Genomic DNA, 16,712 nt, shown 5'->3' on the forward strand with positions numbered 1-16,712 from the left:
ACATCACTGTGGTTCATTGAACTACATTATCAGTATCAGTACAATGTTCAGCCACATCTGACTTCTCTGGCTGTGATAAGCGGGTGTCTTCAATGTTCCACACATATCTCATAAACGGTGCATGTTTTTTGGCCTATGTATAATTTCTCACAATTTCCGCAAGGAATCTGATATACACCCACTTTACGAAGTAATAAATCGTCCTTTATAGAGCCAAGTAAAGCTGCAATTTTCGTGGGAGCCAGAAGATCACTTTAACACAGTGTCTCTCGAGAATACGGTCTATCTTTGAGGAAAGAGCAGTCACTTAGGGCAAAAGCACCCTTGATCTGAAGGAATTACTATCTTCTTCCCCATCATATACCTGCATTCTAGGTTTTACATTGAATGCTCAACAAATTTGTTACAGAGAAAATCCATTTATTTTAAAAATGCTCTTGAGGTATGTGAGCTCTTCTTGCAAATTATCTTTATCTGATATACAGTGCGCCCTATGCTCTAAGGTTTTAAGGACACCTATGGTCTGCGAAGGGTGATGGCAGCTAAAGGCATGTAGATATAGACTGTAAGTGTTAGTTTATGATATACAGCATGTCCTAATGTACCATCAACTTTAAGGTGAATGACAACATCCAAAAAGGAGAGGCAGCCATTCTTTTTTATTTCCATAGTAAATTTGATACTAGCATGGATAGAATTCAAATGCTCAAGAAATTGATGTAATTCGTGCATCCCATGTGGCCATATTACAAATGTGTCGTCCACATACTTCCAGAAGACTGTTGGTTTAAAACATGCTGTGTCCAGTGTCATGTCTTCCATGGAATAAATTAGCTACCAGAGGGGAGAGGGGGCTTTCTATAGCAACTTCCATCAATCTGCTCATAAAATTCACCATTAAACTGAAAATAAGATGACAAAAGCACATGTTCCAATAAGGCTGTGATGTTCTTATCAAGAGTCCTAGAGTCCTTTAAAGGTACCTTGGTATGTAATGATACCATGTCAAAACTAATGAGACCATCCATACTATTTAGCCTGGCATTGCCAAGTCTCTGAATAAAATCCATGAAATTATGAATGTGGTTTCTACATTTTCCTACCAACAATTTTAATAAGGAAGCTATTTGGCAGAAAAAATACATTGGTGAACCACTAGTGCTTGTTATAGGCCACTTTATCTGTATAACGTCCCTTAGTTAACAAGTGTGGGGCACTCAAAATGCAAGTTAAGAATAATTCATTTATTGTGAGAAGGAACCTCCCACAAGCCATTCCTCTTCCTTCCCAGTAGAAGATATACAGTATATAAAAAAATCATGTGTACAAAATTTTAAGAGTGTTTAGAGGAGATAAAAAGAAACATTTTTTATGTGACAGAAATGTCACAGGATCACCGGTACCCATTACGGTACATGGAAGTTGTGACACTAGTAATGTTCAGAGATGGTGTTCAAACTGCCATGTGATGGATATTTTTTTAGAGATGTTATTGAAAATATTGTCAATTTATATTAACGCACATCTAGCATCTGCATACTAATGATTGTCTAACACACTCAAAACAACCAGATGTGTCATGAACGATGGCTGCAGCTTCAGCCAAATGGGCAGCCAGCTCATTTGGAGTTTTTACCAGTGTCTCATACACAAAACGTTTCATTTCCCCATACAAAAAGAAATGCATAGGACATCGGCAACATCTCTAAAACAATATTCATCACATGGCAGTTTGAACAGTGCATGAAATCGGTAGTGTCAAAACCTTCTAGTGGGGAAATGACACATCTGTGACATTTTGTCCAATAAAAATATGTTTCTTTTTATCTCCCATAAATTTCATAAAATTAAAACATACAGTTTTTTATACCCTATATATTGTTCTGAAAGCTAACAGCTGTTTGATTCTTTTTTAAATGTGTTTGTACTGGCAGTATTTGGAGATTCAGCTTCTGAAATGTTGTTGTTGTTGTGGTCTTCAGTCCTGAGACTGGTTTGATGCAGCTCTCCATACTACTGTATCCTGTACAAGCTTCTTCATCTCCCAATACATACTGCAGCCTACATCCTTCCGAATCTGTTTAGTGTATTCATCTCTTGGTCTCCCTCTACAATTTTTACCCTCCACGCTGCCCTCGAATACTAAATTGGTGATTCCTTGATGCCTCAGAACATGTCCTACCAACCAATCCCTTCTTCTAGTCAAGTTGTGCCACAAACTCCTCTTCTCCCCAGTCCTATTCAGTACTTCTTCATTAGTTACATGATCTACCCATCTAATCTTCAGCATTCTTCTGTAGCACCACATTTCAAACGCTTCTATTTTCTTCTTGTCCAAACTATTTATCGTCCATGTTTCACTTCCATACATGGCTACACTCCATACAAATACTTTCAGAAACGACTTCCTGACATTTAAATCCATACTCGATGTTAAAAAATTTCTCGTCTTCAGAAACGCTTTCCTTCCCATTGCCAGTCTACATTTTATATCCTCTCTACTTTGACCATCATCAGTTATTTTGCTCCCCAAATAGCAAAACTCCTTTACTACTTTAAGTGTCTCATTTCCTAATCTAATTCCCTCAGCATTGCCCGACTTAATTCGACTACATTCCATTATCCTCGTTTTGGTTTTGTTGATATTCATCTTATATCCTCCCTTCAGGACACTGTCCATTCCATTCAACTGCTCCTCCAAGTTCTTTGCTGTCTCTGACAGAATTACAATGTCATCGGTGAACCTCAAAGTTTTTATATCTTCTCCATGGATTTTAATACCTACACCGAATTTTTCTTTTGTTTCCTTTACTGCTTGCTCAATATACAGATTGAATAACATCGGGGAGAGGCTACAACTCTGTCTCACTCCCTTCCCAACCACTGCTTCCCTTTCATACCCCTCGACTCTTATAACTGCCATCTGGTTTCTGTACAAATTGTAAATAGCCTTTCACTCCCTGTATTTTACCCCTGCCACCTTCAGAATTTGAAAGAGATTATTCCAGTCAACATTGTCAAAAGCTTTCTCTAAGTCTACAAATGCTAGAAACGTAGGTTTGCCTTTCCTTAATCTTTCTTCTAAGATAAGTCGTAGGGTCAGTATTGCCTCACATGTTCCCATATTTCTACGGAATCCAAACTGATCTTCCCCGAGGTCGGCTTCTACCATTTTTCCATTCGTCTGTGCAGAATTCACGTTAGTATTTTGTAGCCGTGACTTATTAAACTGATATTTCGGTAATTTTCACATCTGTCAACGCCTGCTTTCTTTGGGATTGGAATTATGATATTCTTCTTGAAGATGGTAGAGTTTTGTCAGGACTGGCTCTCCCAAGGCCGTCAGTAGTTCTAATGGAATGTTGTCTACTCCCGGGGCCTTGTTTCGACTTAAGTCTTTCAGTGCTCTATCAAATTCTTCACGCAGTATCATATCTCCCATTTCATCTTCATCTACATCGTCTTCCATTTCCATAATATTGTCCTCAAGAACATCGCCCTCGTATAGTCCCTCTATATACTCCTTCCACCTTTCTGCTTTCCCTTCTTTGCTTAGAACTGGGTTTCCATCTGAGCCCTTGATATTCATGCAAGTGGTTCTCTTTTCTCCAAAGGTCTCTTTAATTTTCCTGTAGGCAGTATCTATCTTACCCCTAGTGAGGTAAGCCTCAACATCCTTACATTTGTCCTCTAGCTATGCCTGCTTAGCCATTTTGCACTTCCTGTCAATCTTATTTTTGAGACGTTAGTATTCCTTTTTGCCTGCTTCATTTACTGCATTTTTATATTTTCTCCTTCCATCAATTAAATTCAGTATTTCTTCTGTCACCCAAGGATTTCTACTAGCCCTCGTCTTTTTACCTACTTGATCCTCTGCTGCCTTCACCACTTCACCCCTCAAAGCTATCCATTCTTCTTCTACCGTGTTTCTTTCCCCCATTCTTGTCAATTGTTCCTTTATGCTCTTCCTGAAACTCTCTACAACCTCTGGTTCTTTCAGTTTATCCAGGTCCTATCTCCTCAAATTGCCACCTTTTTGCAGTTTCTTCAGTTTTAATCTACAGTTTGTAACCAATAGATTGTGGTCAGAGTCCACATCTGCCCCTGGAAATGTCTTACAATTTAAAACCTGGTTCCTAAATCTCTGTCTTACCATTATATAATCTATCTGACACCTCTCAGTATCTCCAGGCTTCTTCCATGTATACAACCTCCTTTTATGATTCTTGAACCAAGTGTTAGCTATGATTAAGTTGTGCTCTATGCAAAATTCTACCAGGCGGCTTCCTCTTTCATTTCTTACCCCCAATCCATATTCACCTACTACGTTTCCTTCTCTTCCTTTTCCTACTATCGAATTCCAGTCACCATGACTATTAAATTTTCATCTCCCTTCACTATCTGAATGATTTCTTTTATCTCATCATACATTTCTTCAATTTCTTCATCATCTGCAGAGCTAGTTGGCATATAGACTTGTACTACTGTTGTAGGCGTGGGCTTCGTGTCTCTTGGCCACAATAATGCGTTCACTATGTTGTTTGTAGTAGCTTACCAGAACTCCTATTTTTTTATTCATTATTAAACCTACTCCTGCATTATCCCTATTTGATTTTGTATTTATAACCCTGTATTCACCTGACCAAATGTGTTGTTCCTCCTGCCACCGAACTTTGCTAATTCCCACTATATCTAACTTTAACCTATCCATTTCCCTTTTTAAATTTTCTAATCTACCTGCCCGATTAAGGGATCTGACATTCCACGCTCCGATCCGTAAAATGCCAGTTTTCTTTCTCCTGATAACGACGTCCTCCTGAGTAGTCCCCGCCCGGAGATCCGAATGGGGGACTATTTTACCTCCAGAATATTTTACCCAAGAGGACGCCATCATCATTTATCCATACAGAAAAGCTGCATGCCCTCGGGAAAAATTACGGCCGTAGTTTCCCCTTGCTTTCAGCTGTTCACAGTACCAGCACAGTAAGGCCGTTTTGGTTAATGTTACAAGGCCAGATCTGTCAATTATCCAGACTGTTGCCCCTGCAACTACTGAAAAGGCTGCTGCCTCTCTTCAGGAACCATACATTTGTCTGGCCTCTCAACAGATACCCCTCTGTTGTGGTTGCACCTACGGTACGGCTATCTGTGTCGCTGAGGCACGCAAGCCTCCCCACCAATGGCAAGGTCTATGGTTCATGGGGGGCTTCTGAAATACTAGCTAGATTTAATGTCTTTTTATTCCTCAATCCATTTTTCTGCAGTCCTTATTCTTTGCATCCCATGTATTTCACGCTTTTGTCGTACAGGCTATATTATGTATCTCAGTTCCCACATTTCATTACTCTGCTCCACCCTACCACCCAAGCTGCTGTTATCACTCTCCTTGTGTTTCAAATGGAATCATCTTCTGTGCCCAGTCTTCCAATCCCCTTCCCCATCCCAGCCTGTAAAATGACATTTTGTTGAACAATAAGCAAGCACTTCATAGAAATAGAAAATTGACACTGTCTCCCTCAAAAATTTATTAATAACTGGTTGAAGTTACAGGAGTGACTTATATTATTCAATCTGTTTGGTTTCTCATAATGCAATGTCATCTTCAAAGTTACCTGTAAGATATCTCCCAGCATTCATATTTATAAAAATTAACTGGATAGCATCAATTTGAAAGGGGCAAGATGAAGTCACATATAAATACTTACTTAATTTGGTACTGTAGATGTTGCATAGTATTCAAATTCAAGCCAACAAAAGTAATGAATAAAAGCTTCTTAGTTAACGTGCTGTGGGAAGTTAACTTAGTACTTTTTATTCAGTATGTTCATCACAAAAAGACCTCATCCTCAAACAAAAATAGAGAAACAGACAATCTGAGTGATAAAAATTGGGGGATTTATCTTGTAGTGAAATTTTAAACATCTGTGCAAAGAAGAATGTGAGATTTTTTATACATTCTAGTTACAACCTCCGCATGCCGAGATGATCAGTTCCGATGCCAAAATGGAAAATGTATCAGTATGCAGTGGCGCTGTGATAATGCTAATGACTGTGATGATGTTGGTGAAGATAATCTAAGTTCAGATGAGAGGAACTGTGGTAAGTATTGATTCTGGAATTTACCTACTTTCCTTTTGTCTGAGGAACCTTAGTGGGATAAAGTATGAAATCAGAGACCCTATTCTGTTGATGGCTGGTAATCATAGTTGTTGCAGATGAAATCATGGGTAACAAGTGGATCACACATCACTGATATGATACAAGAGGAAGTGAGAGTATCAGTTTGTTTTTAGTCACTTCTTTTTATTTAAGAAGTAAATTGTGCCTGTTTCTTTCTATGCATAAAAAAATACAATTGAAGTGTCTTGATGGACACCAAATAATGCAATGAGTAAAGACAATCAACCACCAGTGATATAATGGTGACACTGTGCAGTGAGTAGCTACAACAACAAGAAGCTCGAGCATACCCTCACTCATGCACATGCATGTCTTCCACACTCATGCGCACGCGCGAGTGCGCGCACGCGCGCGCACACACACACACACACACACACACACACACACACTCATTCCTTAGCTTCTTCTTAGTGTATGTATATATTTCTCAAGACTTCCACAGTATGATGAATGGTTGTATGGTTGTTTGTACTCATTTCATTCCATGAAAGAAATATGCATTTCGATTTACACTTCGGAGTGTTTCTTCCAAGTTATGATATTATTTCTTTCCAGTGACAAAAAAGAACTTTTTAAAATACTTGGAGAACTACCGTATTTACTCGAATCTAAGCCGCACTTTTTTTCCTGTTTTTGTAGTCCAAAAAACCGCCTGTGGCTTAGAATCGAGTGCAGAGTAAGCGGAAGTTCTGAAAAATGTTGGTAGGTCCCGTCACAACTAACTTCTGCCATCGAATATATGTAGTGCTACACAGGCATGTTTTGCAGGCACAAAGATAAATACTGGCGCCAAAATCTCTGCGTCAGTAAATAAATAAAAAAAAGGTGGAAGACGAGCTTTTTTTTTTTACGCCCCGAGTTTCGACCACTGCATTTTCATACATTATCCAATAAAGTAAATACAAATGCCGTATTGTTCATCTTCAAATTTAGCAGCATTTCAATGTACTACGAAAATCCAACTGGCAAGACTGTTTGGGATGTTTGTCAGTATGGCCAACTCTACGTTCCTAATTTTTTCCTACCTCGGGAAGAGATGGTTGCTAATAGGAACTTTTATGAAGTGCAAATCACATGCAATATTCTCTTCACCATAAGAATAAAACAAATATAAACATTTTGCCATGTATTCTTTCGTGTTTGCTGCTATCTCGTTTAAATCCTGTCTGCCTAATAAACTACGAAACTAGAGTGAGACAACAGCAAACGCGGAAGAATATACATATTATGTCATGTTTATATTTGTATTATTCTTATGCCTAATAGTGATACAGTCAGAAATGAAGCACGGCAATTGACTAGATTTTCAAATCTAAGATGACTCTAATTTCTGTGCAGAATGTAATGTACTAAAGAGGCGCCTGCAAAGATTTTCAAACGGAGAAAAATTTTCGCTAAATTCTCGTTCGGAACATCATCTATCATACACAGTCTATTATTTGGTTCTTGTTGATCATTATCAAAGAAAGCAGCAGTGTATGTAACAACAAATAGCAGTCTGTTGCCATTGTCTCACTAATGAGACGATTCCTCTCTCTCTCTCTCTCTCTCTCTCTCTCTCTCTCTCTCTCTCTCTCTCTCTCTTTTTAATTGTAAGCGGCAGTAGTGTGCACAAAAGCAAGCCATGCCATGCGACAAACAATGCATGACACAGTACAGTAATGCATATTCAGCTTAGAGTGACGTAAACACCTATAACAAAGAGAACAGCACTTATCAGATCAAAGAAAAATAAGCAATCACTTCAAACCAGATGAAGCACGTGAAAAAGGAAGGGTACCCGAATAAATATGGACGGAGCACCTGACGCATAGCAATGGCTACCTGGTAAAGCTTAACTGCTAAGCTTACGACTCGAACCAAACTACTGTGGCTTTATCGTCATTCATTCGAGCTAAATTGTTTCTCTTATTACAATGGGCCAACTTTGTTTCGATTTGGAGGTGCGGCCTAAAACTTTTCTCTCCCCTTGAATTTCAAGTCTCAAATTTCAGGTGCGGCGTAGATTCGGGAAAATTTTTTTTCCTTGATTTCGAGCGTCATTTTTCAGGTGCGGCTTAGATTCGAGTGCGGCTTAGTAAATACGGTATAGTGACCAGTTGGCTGGTTGTGGTATTTCCAGTAACAATCTGCAGCCAATGCAGGTCAACCACCAGAATAATGGATAAATCAGCGTTGACTTTTTAGTCTTTTCTGCTCACTTGATGACACAAATTTCATAAAATATATATAAATAATAAATCTTTATTATTCTCTTTCAATGTAAATGTTTTTGCAATTTGTGACATTAAAATGGTGGTATCAGAAACTACTTGACAATAGAAAATAACTGTTTAAAATTTGATTCTTAGCTGGATCAGTTTCATGGTTGCCGATATTTTCTGTTTTGTTGTCTGTCCTATGACATGGGCTATACAAATAGCCTTTATGGCATGGGCCATGCAGATGTTCTTCATGATGTTGATGTTGGCTATGCAAATAGCCAACTGAATCTCATACTATCAGTGAGCTGTATTTACGAAGAAATCATACAAAGAGACCAAAATATCTTTTTTAGTTACAAAAGATAAAAATGAACTGTTATAGTTCTACCATCAAACATCTGTGTACGTATTACATTAATTCCTTCAACAGCATAATTCTTGCTGTAGACTGTCAAATCATACTTACACTAAAAAGGTAAGGCAAATACACTAAAAAGGTAAGGTAAAGTCTGTGGTGCTCAACCTGTGAATTGACTTCTGAGTTTTACCTCTGGAAAGGATCTCCTATACTCAGTTTAATAGCAGGCTGAATGGACCTGGGGCTATGCCAGAGGGAGTGGAATGAGAAAAAAATCCCTGCTCCTAGGTGGGACCTCAGGGACTGATGTCAAGCACTCCACCTGCTAGACCATCATGGCCATTACACGTGCACTCTGTATCTGAAAAGTATCTGACACTCCCTGAATCGATTCCGTGTTATGTCAAGTTTCGAACCTAGAGTAGGCCTATATAAGTGTAGACATATTGTGTTAACACATCAACCTATTTCTTGTCAGAGTGTCAGTAAAGAACTGAATGAGTTTAAATGGGTCATGATTGTATAAGCTTACAATTTCTGATACATAATTTAGACTGATTTCACAGTATTTGGGGCCACTGATAGAGATATTATTATGAAGTGGAAATGTCAGGAAAGTATTAAGCACAATAATTACCCCGATTTCCTAAGGTATTCCAAACTCTAGACTACACTAACTAAACAAATTACCAGAAATCCGTAACAGGATCTCTCCAATCAAACCACCTACCCCATTATCAAGTTACAATTTTGTCCTTGCTGTCAGCAATGAAAACTGAGGTTAAGAACAGAAAAATATGAGTAACTGTGGATTTAAAAAAAGAATCAAAAGTTTTTCGTGGTCTTGTGGATAATTTAGTTTTAAAATTAAGATGTTGATAGACTGCTGCAGGTACAACTAATAACCAAGGAAACTGCTATGTATGGAACCAAAATGGCACTTCATGCTCTGTGGAGAATATTATGAGACAATCTTAGGTTTCTTATAAACAAGTAGCTTTAGAAAATTGTTTTGAAATACCATGTAACTATCATACTCAGTAGCATGTACTCATCAAAAGAATTAAATACTTCTAAGGAAGACCAAAAAGTATTTCAGTATTGCTGAAAGTAGAACAGAATCAAGTTTCTGGTGTTTAACTTTTCGGTTACCTCCCAAAACTGGTTCTTCAATATGAATCCTGAAAATAATTTAATTTAATGTGCTTAATTGTGAGTAAAAGTGTTCTGATAATGTGAGACCTACTTCTATTATCATTATTGGGATGAATCGTAATTCTGATATTTTTTTATTGCAGCACAGCAAAACTGCCCTTCAGATCAGTTTCGATGCAACAACTCCGAATGTATTCCATCATCATGGGAATGTGATGGTCTGCCAGACTGCCTTGACAATTCAGATGAATCTGAACTTTGCCGTAAGTCTATAATTTTATGGAAACAAATGCTATAGTAGTTGCGCATTTTCTATTTCTAGATCATTTCTGTAACCTTCTTACTTTCAAACATATTTTAGTAAACCTCAGAAGACAAAAGAAGAAATGAGTATTTCACAAGTTGGCATACAGTGTACAATAAAGACAACAGAAAACTAATTTTCCTTTCATAGTAAGCTATTATTTGTTCTGTTATTTAACTAATTTGTGACTAAAGTTGAAAAGCTGTATCTGACACATATTGAAGAACATTCTCATTTTTAATCCCTGCATTACATAAATTTTTTATCTAAAAATATGATCTTTGTCAGAAGGAAAACATTTGTGAGAAGAAAAGACCATAAGACATTTTAAAGTTGCCTCCCCCTGACATACTAAATAAAAGAGAGCAGCCTATATTAAACTTTGATATTTATCATTTCTTTTTAAATTTGGAAAATATAAAATGAATGACATTGTCAATGCTTAAGATTTTATATGATGATATAGTTCATGAATAGAGACAGAGGATCCAATATTCTCAAGTTTTCAGTGCCTGATGAATTCATTGTATTAAGAGGCTGTCTAGTTTGTTCAATATTGACAAATGAGATATTTCATTTTGCAAGTATAATCTGTTTCGCAAATAGTGACTAGGTATTAACTATACATCTGATTCTCTAGCACACATTAGAGCTTTCTCCCCCCTTTACAGATTAGTTCCTTGCTTTCTCGTTAATTTATACACAGTCCACACAAATGTACAGTTTTCGGACATTGACATGTACACTATATTACCATCATTAAAAATATGATGTACTATTAGCTGTAGAATTTTGCATTCATTTTCACATACAAATGGTGTTTACAGAATGAGATTTTCACTCTGCAGCGGAGTGTGCTCTGATATGAAACTTCCTGGCAGATTAAAACTGTGTGCCTGACCGAGACTCGAACTCGGGACCTTTGCCTTTCACGGGCAAATGCTCTACCATCTGAGCTACTGAAGCACGACTCACGCCCGATACTCACAGCTTTACTTCTGCCAGTATCTCGTCTCCTGCCTTCCAAACTTTACAGAAGCTCTTCTGCGAACCTTGCAGAACTAGCACTCCTGAAAGAAAGGATACTGCGGAGACATGGCTTAGCCACAGCCTAGGGGATGTTTCCAGAATGAGATTTTCACTCTGCAGTGGAGTGTCCACTGATATGAAACTTCCTGGCAGATTAAAACTGTGTGCCTGACCGAGACTTGAACTCGGGACCTTTGCCTTTTGCGGCCAAGTGCTCTACCATCTGAACTACCGAAGCACGACTCACACCCGGTGCTCACAGCTTCACTTCTGCCAGTATCTCGTCTCCTACCTTCCAAACTTTACAGAAGCTCTTCTGCGAACCTTGTAGAACTAGCACTCCTGAAAGAAAGGATACTGCGGAGACATGGCTTAGCCACAGCCTAGGGGATGTTTCCAGAATGAGATTTTCACTCTGCAGTGGAGTGTGCGCTGATATGAAACTTCCTGGCAGATTAAAACTGTGTGCCCGACCGAGACTCGAACTCGGGACCTTTGCCTTTCACGGGCAAGTGCTCTACCATCTGAGCTACCGAAGCACGACTCATGCCCGGTACTCTGATGGCAGACGGTGGCTGTGAACGGAGCAGGCACCACGCCTCCACAAATGCTAACAGTTAGCAGATAGTATTGGTGGAGGTGTAGCACCTGCTCCATTCACAGCGACCACCTACCAGCATTGTGCAAAGTCTGAAGATGGTCTAAAATAGACCAAAACCAGTAATCTCATATTTAAAAAAATTATTGCAGCAATCTCTGATAAAATTGTTCATATGGATACAGTAGTCTGTGAAACAGAAATTATTACATAAATATGCATTTTGAGGCAGAATTTGCGTCTGTATTTGCATTTATTGCAAATGTAAATTTTTCAGCTTCCTATTTATTTGGTTGTTCATCTTTACTTTCTCCTTGTTTCAGCCTGTTGTTCAGCATTGACTTTGGTATTCTGACTTCATTTATTCTTGCGGCATGTTTCTTTCATTTGTTTCTGTATTTTACTATTCTGTCAGTCATATTTAAAATTGCTAGCATTGTTTAACTTTTTCAGGCATATGTATTTTTTATCTCCTTCTATTATCTCTATTTTATTAGCTTTTTAATTCGTCAGTATTCAACATTTACAGTCACACACAGTGGTCCCACAACCATTATTCTTTAGAATTAATGCATTGTTTCTTATCTCTTGCTTCTATTTTCATTGTCCCATAGAAACACTGAAATTTAATGTGTTATTGAAATCTTAACATAACCATAAAACAATTTCTCAATATTTTCATTTTCTTTAATAACAACTAACTCACTTCTGTAAATACCATAAGTATTATCTTTTTTGTAAATATATTTAATTTTATACACCTGTGTCACTATCATAAACCCCTGTTGAAGATTGCCTCTAGATTCACCTAAAATGTGTTTCTAGTGTGGTCAGACAGTAAAGTAGATAGAGGTTTCCAAACTAAGCTTCTTATGTATCAGAAAAGGGGAGTTTACAATCTGTGTATTACTAGTTTTTAATTTTGGCATTGAAACATGGATTTTTGATGCTAAAACGACTCAGTACGAGAGGCTTGTTCAGTGGGCAATGGAGAGATGCATTTTGGAAATAAATAGGAAAGGCATAAAGCAAACAGATGTATAAGGGAACAGACTGCAGTTGGAGATGTAATTAAGACCAGAAAGAGAATGAAATGAGGATGGTGGGACATGGAGCCTGGCAAATGCGTGGTAAAAAAGGAGTCATTTGTTGTATTCCAAAATATAAGACAGGAAAGAGATGGTGGCGTAATAGAAGGTTAGTAGGTGATAGTGGAAAACTTGCAGAAACTCCATGGACATGATGCATGTAAAAGTTGTATGTAATAATGAACACTTTTAGTCCACAGATCATATCACTTTATTTTTACTTTCTGAAATTATTATGAAGTTCACCTTCAAAATTTGTAGTTCCTTTTGCATTTTGTTTGTTTGTGACACATAACCCATACATATCACACTAGTACTTTGATCCACCTTTCTGTTCAAAAAATCTGTAATAATTTAAAAGGGCTGTTAAACTGCTCATAATCAGTCCTACTGTCCAAGGCTTTCTGAGGATTTCCAGTAGGAAAACTGCCACATGACTGCATATCAGATGTTCATGGTAAACCCAATAGTAGGGCTTTCACTTGATTCTCTCTGATCTGAAAGTTTTCACCCTTTTGGAAACTGGCCTGATCACACTGCAAAGTCCTGGCTGCCACAAGATATTGGACATGTGGTCTCTTTGATGTAGTCTGTCCATCTGGGTTGCCACTGGTTTAGATATGCCACTATTAGCATTACCTGTTGGCTTGCTTTGTTAGAGCACACACATAATTGCCCACTGATGTTGTCTTAGTAATTTTTGGAGTAATATTAAGACACATAACATAAAAATAGTGTTTCATGAACAGTTTTCAGACTAGCTCGTGAATGGTACCTATCACCGTTAAGGAGTTTACAGTAATTGTAACCTACAGTGATGACTTGGTATCCAAAATTTGACTTAAAAGTCAGTTACAGTGCAGACCACAGCCAGTGTGTTGCACAGTTTGAGCTTCAGAATCTGCATTCTGTAGTACCAAGCAATATCCTTAAGGCTATTTTTGTTTCTGATGAAAAATAATTTTTAGTGTCAACAGTACCCAGGCATGAAATGTGTGCTGACTATACAGTTTTTTCACAACCTGTGCCTTAAAGTTTCAAGCATGTTTTAAATATCTTATATGTTATTACACGCCTTCAATTTGGGTCATCATTTGCAAATGCATTATGTACACTGCACTAACAAATGAATTTATAATGTTTACACAGGGCACAGGAAATGTCCAGAGACAGATCATAAATGTAATTCAACTGGACGTTGCATTCCTCTTGCTTGGGTATGTGATCATGAAGATGATTGTAAGGACCAGTCTGATGAAAGCATAGAGCAGGGTTGCTTACAGGCACCCTGTTTATCACAGGAGTTCCAGTGTCTTAATCAGCAATGTATATCCATGGTAAGTTTAATGCATTAAGGACACTAATACCGGAGACCTAATGCTTAAAACAAAAATAAGAAGAATAACTACTGTGTTAGCTGAATTATATAAAATCATATGGAAGAAATTATATAAAATCATATGGAAGATATCAAATATTTATAGCATTATTTGTTTTATATTACTTATCATTGACAAAATAAAAATATGATGATTATTCTCCAGTTACTAAATTAATTATTGATGCAAATGTGACAATAAATTAATGCAGTGCCCATCAAGCACTGCCAAGTGTATACGCTTCATCTCCAGAAGTCAGTACACAACTGTTTAGGAGAAGGTCAATTAAACTGTATATACACATATATATTTTTACGAAATGAAACTTGACTTTTTTCTTATTACTGCGTAACATTATATGGTATTACTACAAACAAATAAAATAGTTGGAGATTTTATTTTAATATCGCATGGTTGCCAGCTGCAGGTTGTGGCACTAGGTGGAGAGGAGAGAGAGAGTTGAATGCTCAAAAACCTGAGAATTTGGAAAAAGAAATGTATTGGAGGGGATAGGTAATAGAGTGTGAAGTTAGGAGAGAAAGGCAAATAGGAACAAGAGGCAACAGAGTCAGTACAGGAGAGAGGATCAAAAGTTGACAGCAGAAGTTTGAAACAAGGAAACAAGAAAAGGTAACAGATCATAAAATTAAAAAAAAATATATACGAGGGCGGTTCAGAAAGTAACCTCCGATTGGTCACAGTGCGGGTTGTGGGGGGAGTAGCGACGCCATCTGTGCGTTCACGCACTCAACAGGTCAGTCGGCATCAAGCCGTGGAAGAGTGAACGTCGTACCTGCGCTAGTTTAGTTTTTGTGGCAGTTTGAAATGTGTGCTGCAATAGAAAACCCCGCCAAATGTGAAGTGTGTGCTGTCATAAGGTTTTTTGCAGCCAAAGGATATTCTGCAGCAGCTATTCATTGTGAGCTTTGTGCCGTGTACGGACCAAGAGTTATGAGTGAAGGAGTTGTCCGTGAATGGGTACGTTTATTTAAAAGTGGACGAGAAAACGTTCATAATGAAGAGAGGAGTGGTAGACCATCATTGGTGACTGACGAACTCGTTCAGACAGTTGATGCAAAAGTTCGTGAAAATCGACGTTTCTCAATGTCGGAGTTGTCTACTGGTTTTCCACAGATTTCTAAGACTCTCTTGTACGAGATAGTGACAGCAAGATTGGGTTACCGTAAGTTCTGTGCACGATGGGTGCCCAAAATTCTTACCGACCACCACAAAACTCAAAGAATGGCCTCTGCATTAGACTTTCTGTCACGTTATGAGGACGAAGGAGAACCATTGTTAAACAGAATCGTGACCGGTGACGAAACCTGGATTAAGTACGTGAACCCTGAGACAAAAGAACAATCAAAGATGTGGGCACATTCAAATTCGCCTGCCAAACCAAGAAAAGCCTCGCAAGATTTTTCTGCCAGAAAACTGATGGCAACGGTGTTTTGGGATGCCAAAGGGGTGTTGTTGGTTGAATTCATGGAACGTGGTACGACCATTAATCAAGACGTGTACTGTGAAACAATAAAAAAGTTACGACGGGCTATACAGAACAAACGCTGTGGTATGCTGACTTCCGGTATCGTTTTTTTGCACGATAACGCCCGTCCTCACTCTGCTCGCAGAACAACGGCCCTTCTTGAGTCCTTCAAGTGGGACGTTATCAACCATCCACCTTACAGCCCAGACCTGGCGCCAAGTGATTATCACCTCTTCATGCATTTGAAGAAATGGCTCGGGTCACAGCGGTTTGATGACGACGAAGAGCTCAAAGATGCGGTCACAGGCTGGCTCCAGGCACAAGCGGGTGATTTTTATGCAGAAGGAATTTTAAAGCTTGTGAAGAGATACGATAAGTGCCTCAATCGCTATGGAGACTATGTAGAAAAATAGTGCAAAGATGTAGTTGTAAGATGTATATATTAAAATATTTTTATTTAACTTGGTGTATTTTTTTAAATCAACCGGAGGTTACTTTCTGAACGGCCCTCGTATACATAAAGATGGGAAACAAAGAATAATTAAAACAGAATTTTCTATCTGCCATCGAGGTGAGATGAAGAACCCAAGTTCTGAAGCTGAGCCAGTTTATTCATCACTTTGTTTACTTACCCATCTGGTCCTTACAGATTCCACTACATGGAGAGACAAATGGTTTCTCTCACACTTTTGTTTGTAGTATTCTCAGAATTTTACATTTGCATGATATTATATATTATAGCAGAGGAGGTGAGAAATTTAAAAAGAGACAAACAGCAGGAAATGTTGAGAAATTAGTAGGCAACTTTCATATGGCAACATTTATTCCGGTTGCCCTTTTCAATGGAGTAAATCTTATCAATCATTTGGCTATAGTCTTTAGTGTTAAAGAGCTGTGCTAAAGTATGATAACAGTGTCATAAAGCAATGTC

General features: G+C 38.1%; 1 protein-coding gene across 1 annotated transcript in view; it reads left to right on the forward strand.

Annotated features, from left to right (window-relative positions):
• The window catches only part of LOC126416607 (low-density lipoprotein receptor-related protein 1), a 772,143-nt gene that overhangs the window by 630,408 nt on the left and 125,023 nt on the right, over window positions 1–16,712 (forward strand). Inside the window, exons 44-46 of the mRNA XM_050084360.1 lie at window positions 5,962–6,099; window positions 10,041–10,160; window positions 14,066–14,253. Of these exons, the coding sequence (XP_049940317.1) occupies window positions 5,962–6,099; window positions 10,041–10,160; window positions 14,066–14,253 (446 nt within the window). The remainder of the gene's footprint in view (window positions 1–5,961; window positions 6,100–10,040; window positions 10,161–14,065; window positions 14,254–16,712) is intronic.

Source organism: Schistocerca serialis, chromosome 8 (genome assembly GCF_023864345.2).
Source record: "Schistocerca serialis cubense isolate TAMUIC-IGC-003099 chromosome 8, iqSchSeri2.2, whole genome shotgun sequence".
NCBI classification, from domain to species: domain Eukaryota; kingdom Metazoa; phylum Arthropoda; class Insecta; order Orthoptera; family Acrididae; genus Schistocerca; species Schistocerca serialis.